The following is an 8,488-nucleotide window of genomic DNA, read 5'->3' on the forward strand; positions in this document are numbered from 1 at the left end:
AATTGACATTAGAGTTTCAGTGCCCTGATAGCACTCTGGGATATTGTGGTATATTTAAGAGTCATTTTTTTTTAGATTTTTTTTTATTAGATATTTTCTTCATTTACATTTTACATGTTATCCCATTTTCTAGTTTCCTCTCTGAAAATCCCCTATACCCTCTCTAGTCGCCCTACCTCCCAATCCACCCATTCCTACTTCCTGGCCCTGGCATTCCCCTATACTGGGGCCTAGAATCTTCACAAGACCAAGGGCCTCTCCTATTTGGATCACTCTTAAACATAGGTGTCATCCCTTACCACAGAGCAAGACTATATCACTTGAGTCCTACCTGTTATTTTTCTACCCAATTAAGTCCAGCCAAGATGATTGTACACCTTCCTTCATTCTATATTGACTAAGGTTGTACTGTCTATTATGATAGTCACTAGCTATATGTGACTATTGAACATTTGAAATACCATTACAACCAATATGTCATAAACAAAACCTGCATACCACACTTTCAAGAACAATTGTGAGAAAAAAGTGGGAATCATCTTTCTGTACCTATGACAGAATACCTGGGAGAAGCCAACTTAAAGGAGGAAAGATAGATTTTGGCTTGTACTTTCAGAGTTTTCAGTCTGCATTTACTTGATGCCACTGCATTGGGCCTGTATTGAGGTAGAATTTCATGGTGTAGAGCATATAATTGCTCACCTCCTGGTGTCTGGGAAATAGACAGTGAAAGAGCACGGGAGTGGAATTCCAATGTCTTCTTTGAGGGCATGTTCCCAATAATCTACTTCCTCCAACCAGGCCCTGCTCAAAAAGTTATGCCACCACTAATAACACCATTTTTGGGGGACCTAGCCTTCAATGAATGACCTTTTGGGAGTCATTTAATATGTAAACAGTGCTGGGTATGGTGATAGATGTCTGTTATCCTAACACTCAGAAGAGTCAGGTAGCAAAAATCAGGAGTTCAAGGTCAACTTTAGCTTCATAGTTAATTCATGGCTGTCTTAGTTTAGAGTTATCGTTGCTGTGATGAAACATCATGACCAAAAGCAACTTGGGGAGGAAAGGGTTTATTTTCCTCACACTTTTGTATTCATCATTAAAAGCAATAAGGGCAAAAACTCAAGCACAGCAGGAACCCAGGGGCAGGAGCTGAGGCAAAGGCCATGAAGTCATACTGCTTAGGCTTGCTTTTCATGGCTTGCTCAGACTGCTTTCTTAGAACCCAATACCAACAGCCCAGGGATTGTACCACCCACAAAGTGGTCAGTCATCCATCAATCACTAAATTAAAACAATGCCCTACAGCATTGAGGTTCTCTCCTTTCAGATGACTGTAGCTTGTGTCAAAATGACATAAAACTAGTCAGCACAATGGCTATCCTGGGCTATGTGAGACCTTGTCTCATTCCCTTTCCCAGTCAAATATAATTCAAACCACAGTAATGTAAAATGTATGTATAATATATTTTTAAAATGTTGACTTATATGCTTAAATGATAGTATTTATATTTATTGAGTTGGTTAAACCTTCATAATTAGGTCATTATATTTCCTTTTTATCCATTTTTATATAGTTACTAAAATGTATAAATGTTACCCTGATAATTTTTGAAGAGTGCTGACCTAGAATCTATCTTGTCAGGGTTCATAAAGTCCAAGTCCCATGTTATAATGAAGTGACTTTTAGCCTATAAGCCTTGCTATCATATTATCCTACGGCTTCTTTTCCTCTCAGTCTGCTCTTGGTAAGGATAAAATCATCAGATTGTTGTTTCATTTACTACCTGAGTCTTAGGGCGCATTATTTATCTTTCCAAGTTTAACAATATTGAATAGGTTTTCTGTTAAGTAGGGCCACAGATGCTCTGGAAGTTTCTTACAAGGTAATTGCTTCAACCCCAAGTGGAACAAAACAACTGGCACTAAGTGATAACAGTAGCTGAGTTTGACAATAGGTCTGTCTCCTCAAGGGAGAGGTTTGTGTTAGGTGATAGAGTGGGGTGGGTGGTGGTGAGGGCAAGGCACTAAGGCTGTTTCCTTCTTGCTTTGCCTTTGTCATGATGTTGTTGGCCTCTGTTTCTTTCTACAGACTGACTCCTAAGATTGGCTTCCCATGGAGTGAAATCAGGAATATCTCTTTCAATGATAAGAAATTTGTCATCAAGCCCATTGACAAAAAGGCCCCGGTGAGTGACTTCTCCTTCTGACTCTTCGTAGCAGGTTCCCCCACCCCCAAGGTTTAGGTAATATTAAGAGCAAACATGTCATTGGATTTATCTGTCTCTCCATTTTCTGTTGTGTGTCACATGTACAAATGAACAGGAAGCACAAATGGAAAGTAAAATATAAGAGGAAGTTGATGTTGAGAAGCGGCCAGGTGATATTCTATACTTGGTACCACTCTAGTACCAAACTCCCTCTGGGGGAGGGCAAGCTACAGGCAGTCCTAAATGCTGTGCTTTGCCCATTGCCTCACCTTCCTAAGCCTCCAGAATGTACTTTTCGTGTAGTTCGCTTATGTTTAATTGTGGAAAATGGCAGAGCCAGGACTTCAAACCCAAAGATGGCATTACAAATTTACCTCTTAAGATTTTTATTTTTATATTTATTTATTTATTTATTTATTTATTTTGGTTTTTCTAGACAGGGTTTCTCTGTATAGCCTTGGCTGTCCTGGAACTCACTCTGTAGACCAGGCTGGCCTCAAACTCAGAAATTCACCTGCCTCTGCCTCCCAAGTGCTGGGATTAAAGGTGTGTGCCACCACTGCCTCTGGCCTTAATTTAAAGTGACCTTTCTGCCTTTGGCCTCTGAGTGCTGGGATGACGTGCATGTATTTCTAGATCCTCTAAATTTTGTCTTCTTCTTATTATATTTAGTTTATTAATTTATATAGTGTGTGACAATAATAATTAAAGAAGAGATAATGAATTTTGGGGAAAACACAAGGAAGTTGGAGTAATGTATTAGTGTTCATGTAGTAGTTCTGAATAAAATAAATAAAAAGCCAGCAGTAATGAAAGGCTTTTAAACAAATAATAATCAAGATAATTGAAGTTTAAGAAATTTAGATATTGGTGTACTTAACAGCCTGGTTTCCCATAACTAGAGCTAGAGTTTACAGAGATGGTTTAGAATCCCGTGGTGGACCTGTTGATGAGAATATCAATTATCTTTTAGAAGAGGCCATTTGAGATTCAGTAGTTAGATCTCTAGGTAGAGAGACATGACATTGTATGTTCCCTTAAGAGTTAATCCAGTCACCTGGCTAAGGGAGCGCTTGTCAGAAATGTGTAAGTTTCTTAGCACTCCCTTCTGAGACTAAGTAAGTAGTAGAAATAAGTATCTCTTTAATGAGGTGGTGTACTTTTTCTTCCCAGAGTTTCTCCTCCGTAGTTTAGGCCCTATGAGCTGCCATGGGGTTCTGTTGGATCTGCTCATCTTATTGTATCCTGACATAGGAAAACAACTTTTCCTTTCCTTCTCTTCTGCACTTTTGTTGTGATTGCTGACTAGAACCTATAAATACTTTCTATGGGGCTTTTGGCTTTTTCATACTTTCTGTAACAATCTCCCGGCCATGCAGTTACTTTCCCACCATGTGGCTGACTTCCATATTGACTTAATGCAAAGGTCATGGCCTCTTAAGCTCCAACCTGTGAATCAGTAATAAACTGATTTTGAGAACTAAAACAAAATACTATTGCAGAAAAAGACACTTCCAAGAAGGTGTTTTAGGGTGTTTTTTCTTTAGATTTATTTTTCAGTTTTCTGTATTTATTTATTTTTTTGTGTGTAGAGGGAGTATAAAGGTACACAAGTGAAGGTCAGAGGACAACTTGCTAGATAGAGTGGTTTTTCTTTCACTGTGTTGTTTTTTGGGATCAAACTCTTATTGTTAAGCCTGAGAGCTTTACTTTCTGAGCCATCTTGCTGGCCCCAGGGTGCTTTTCATGAGCAGAGTTGGAGAAAAACTGTGGTTTGGAGGTAAGCAGACTCGTGTCAAAGATAAGAATCCTGGGTTCTACTCTTAAGTCTACTCTGATACCTGACTCTGCAAAAAATATTTCCCTTACTCTGGTAATTAATACTCCCAACTGGAATACAAATGGATTAAATTATATCATCTTTCCAATACTTTTGAACTTAGCTTTATAGAAAACTTTCCTCAAAATTTTATTTTTAAAGTTTATTATTGTTATTGGTACGTGTGGGCATGCATGTGCCTGCTCAAGGGCACATGTCAGCCATCCTGCTAGCCCTAAAACCTTTGGTTTTCCCTTCAGGACTTTGTGTTCTATGCTCCCCGGCTTCGGATTAACAAGCGGATCTTGGCCCTGTGCATGGGAAATCATGAGCTATACATGCGACGACGCAAGCCCGACACCATTGAGGTGCAGCAGATGAAGGCCCAGGCTCGGGAAGAGAAGCACCAGAAGCAGATGGAGCGGTAGGTGCTATATAGAGTGCTGGAATTAGGACGAGTGCAGTGGTAAGGAAGCTTCGGAAGGTTCCTGGCTTGCTTAGGGAGTGGAATCATCCCAAGACAAGGGACTTGTGAATTGGAAGGGAGGACACCCCAGATATTCAGTCTCAGCACAGAAACAGGCATCAGAAATCTTAGATTTCAGAGGTTGCAAGAGGGAGGAGCCTTTTATAGTTTCCTGTTGTCTATGACTCTTGTGCCATTACTGTGCCAGGTACATTATGGGTTGCTATCTCGGTTAACTGGCAAGTAGAATGGTAGTAGCTGAAGAGTCTGTACACAGTTGTACTTGGATTGAGCAGAAACAAGCAGAGCCCTCAGAATTTCCCCTACAATGCCCTCAGTGTATTCAGTGTAATCTGAAGGTTAGGAACAAGAGAAGTAGGAACTGAGATTCCTGTCTCTGACTTTCTGATCAGCATCTTAGGATTGTAGGGTATTATTTATCCAAAGAAGATAGACAAACAGTCAATAACATAAAAATATCCTTAATCATTACAGAAATGCAAATGAAAACCGTAATCAGTTACCATTTTATGCTTATTAGTGCGAATATAAGAAATAAAATGGAAATATAAGTACTGGTGATGTTCTGAAAAAAATAGGAATTCATGCATATTACTGGAGGGAGTATAAAGTGGTAGAAGCTAGTTCCTCAAAAAGATAAAATATAGAATTACTATATAATATTGTAATCCCATTCCTAGGTAAAGTAACCCTCAAAATTAAAAAAAATGGATGTGCAAACTTGTATGTACACACGTGTTCACAATACCACTATATAGACACTTAAATGGTAGAAAATAATCTAGTTAATACCAAGAGATAAATATATAAGTTCTAAATATACACAATAGAATGTATCTTCTAATAAGTATTTTGGTTTTAATTGTGTGCTTGTGAATGCATATGCATGAATGAGCACATTCCTGGAATACAGGTGAATGTAGAGAGGCCAGAAGAGCTCATCAAATACCCTGAAGCTGGGATTAAAGGTGGCTGTGAGCTACTGCTTGCAGGGCCTTGCAACCAAACTTTGATCATCTTCAAGACCAGCAATTGCTTTTAAACACTAATCTATCTCTCTATCCCAAAGAATATATATTAATCTAGTTTATGTTGTTATAATAAATGACCTAACACTGAGTACTTCAAAAAATAAAGAGGATGGTTTTTACTCATGTTTTTTGGATGCTGAGAAATCCAAGATAGGATGGCCAGATCTGTCAAGAAAGAGCCCCATATTGCGTTGTAATACAGTGGGCATGAGGATTCAGAGGAGATGGTAGTGTTAATTGTGACAACCTCTTCTCAGAAGAAGAAAAACCATCTTGTGAAACTTAACTCCTCCTGAGCATCTTTTTTGAAAGTGGCTACCCTAATCATCTTCCACTCATGCCCATCTTATAAAAGTTTCACTGCCTTTCAGTGCCTTTACACTAAGGACAGGGTCTCTAAAACACAAACTTATGTAGGAAACAAACCATAGCAGAATAGTTTTTATCCATCTGTGCTGCAATGTGATATACTCTAAACATTATGCTTAGTGAAAAAAGTGTGAAGTATGACAAGTTATATATTATATATGCTATTTATATAATATAATCCCCAAATGAAGTACACACACACACACACACACACACACACACACACACACACACACCAGTGTGTATTGGTGCTTCTAGGTTCTGGAAGAAGTGAAATGTGGAGAAATGACTTCATATATGATGATTTAGAAGGTACGGATAGCTTAGCTTAGTGGCACAAAGTTGTTACAAGTTCAAGGCCACCCAAGCTTAAATAGTGAGACCCTGTCTTAATGTAAATAAAAACAAAATGATCACATGTTTCTTTGAACATTGAAACTGGTTCTAATACATATATGCACACACATACACACACACACACAAATACATGCATGCATTCACACATACATACAACACATATGTAACTAACATTGACTTTACCCCCAAGCAGTAGAGTTTAGACTCAAAACCCTGTGAATATGAGGCAAGTACTCTATAACTGAGCTATTTTGACAGCCCAGTGTTCTCATTTATTAAGAAAAATATTACCAAGATTTTGGGAGTAGTTTACTGAACTAGGACAAACCCTGTTAAACCTCACAGTACAGTAACAAAAAGAGTGAGGGATGTGCGTACATATATATGCTCACAGCATCTTTCTCATATAGTCTGAGCAGTGAAAAATTTCTCTTCTTGTGAAGTTGATATTCTAGTGGGAGAAGACAGATAAAGTAAACAAATTATTTAGCATATGCAATTGTGAAATGTGCTATGGAAAAGTACGTGCCAAGCATTCTGAAAGGTCTCAGAGTAAAACATCTTGCTGAGGTGTAAGACTGCCTCCTAGAGGGTGGAGAGATGGCTCAACAGTTAGGACCACTTAGTGCTCTTGCAGAGAACCCAGGTTTGATTCCCTGAATCCACATGGCAGTTTTCAACCATCTGTAACTCCACTTCCACATCTATAACTCTGGAACCTTCTTCTGGATGCCATGGGCACTGCATGCATGTTATACACTTATATATGCTCGGGAAACACACACACACACACACATACACACACACACACACACACACACACACACACAAAATAAAATAAAATAAAAATTAGTAAAGTCTTTAAAACAAAAGGAATGCTTCCTTGAATAGATAGTGAGGCCAGAAAAAGTAAGTACTTATTCTAGATCTGCAATAAAATCTGAGAAGAGGGAACCCAGAGCTACGGTTGAAGGCAGACAAGGTTAGCCCTAGCCAATATTTGGAGCACAAAACCAAAACTTACCTTGCTGTAAAGCTATAAGACAGTGTGCAAAGTTAGTAAATCATGTTACATATGGAAGGTGGAGAACGAGAGCAAAGCTACCTAGTTGGTTGCTTGCCTTACCAGCATTCCCATTAAACCTTGTGCGTTCAAGGTAAATGTACTGAGCATGGAAGCCTATGTGGAACTATGGTGTGACGACTCGATTATATGAGAGTGTGGGGAGGCTGAGGCCCGACAGACTTATTCCCTGGAACCCCTCAAGATTCCACGCGGCCTTGCTATCCTGTTTCATCCCTCCTTCTCTTCTCTAGTGCTCTACTGGAAAATGAGAAGAAGAAGCGTGAGCTGGCTGAGAAAGAGAAGGAGAAGATTGAACGGGAGAAGGAAGAGCTGATGGAGAAGCTGAAGCAGATTGAGGAGCAGACTAAGAAGGCTCAGCAAGGTGAGGCTTGTGTTCACTGTGCAAGTTGAGGCTCCTCAGATCCTCACCTAAGGTGGACATTCTTTTTCCCCCCGAGCTGCAGAACAACACTACATAGTCTAGGTGTGGTACAGAATAATAATAATAAAAAAATGTCAAGAAAAATCCTTAGAACCCTCGCCTACTGCACCATGAAGTGGAAAATTCCCAGGAAGCAGGTTACTGTGCCATCTTCATCTCTGAGCCCTTCATCAGTTTCCTGTTTTTCTACCAGAACTGGAAGAACAGACCCGCAGGGCCCTAGAACTTGAGCAGGAACGGAAGCGTGCCCAGAGTGAGGCCGAAAAGCTAGCCAAGGAACGTCAAGAAGCTGAAGAAGCCAAAGAGGCCCTGCTGCAGGCTTCTCGGGACCAGAAGAAGACTCAGGAACAGCTGGTAAAGTTGAATCCTGGGCTGGGTTGTGTGCATGCATTTTTCTTGCTTGACCCCTATACCCTGCTTACTGGTTTATAAATCCCTTTGCCTGCATACCTGTGTCTTTCTAGTTTGTATCCCAAAGGTAATAGTATATTCAAAAGCAACCTGAAGCATCACTGGTATGGCCCATACTCTTTCATAGGCCTTGGCTTTCATTTAATTTTTTTACATATAGATCTCAACCTGTAACCCAAGAAAGGAAAAGAGAAAGTACCTACTGGTGTTTCTTTAGCATCATTTCTTCTTTCCTTTCCTTTCCTTTCCTTTCCTTTCCTTTCCTTTCCTTTCCTTTCCTTTCCTTTCCTTTC

At 39.6% G+C, this 8,488-nt stretch overlaps 1 protein-coding gene across 1 annotated transcript in view; it reads left to right on the plus strand.

Moving 5' to 3' along the window:
• Msn (moesin) overlaps positions 1–8,488 on the plus strand; it is a 71,623-nt gene that overhangs the window by 58,652 nt on the left and 4,483 nt on the right. Inside the window, exons 7-10 of the mRNA XM_021153382.2 lie at positions 2,096–2,192; positions 4,293–4,456; positions 7,594–7,724; positions 7,978–8,138. Of these exons, the coding sequence (XP_021009041.1) occupies positions 2,096–2,192; positions 4,293–4,456; positions 7,594–7,724; positions 7,978–8,138 (553 nt within the window). The remainder of the gene's footprint in view (positions 1–2,095; positions 2,193–4,292; positions 4,457–7,593; positions 7,725–7,977; positions 8,139–8,488) is intronic.

Source organism: Mus caroli, chromosome X (genome assembly GCF_900094665.2).
Source record: "Mus caroli chromosome X, CAROLI_EIJ_v1.1, whole genome shotgun sequence".
Taxonomy (NCBI): domain Eukaryota; kingdom Metazoa; phylum Chordata; class Mammalia; order Rodentia; family Muridae; genus Mus; species Mus caroli.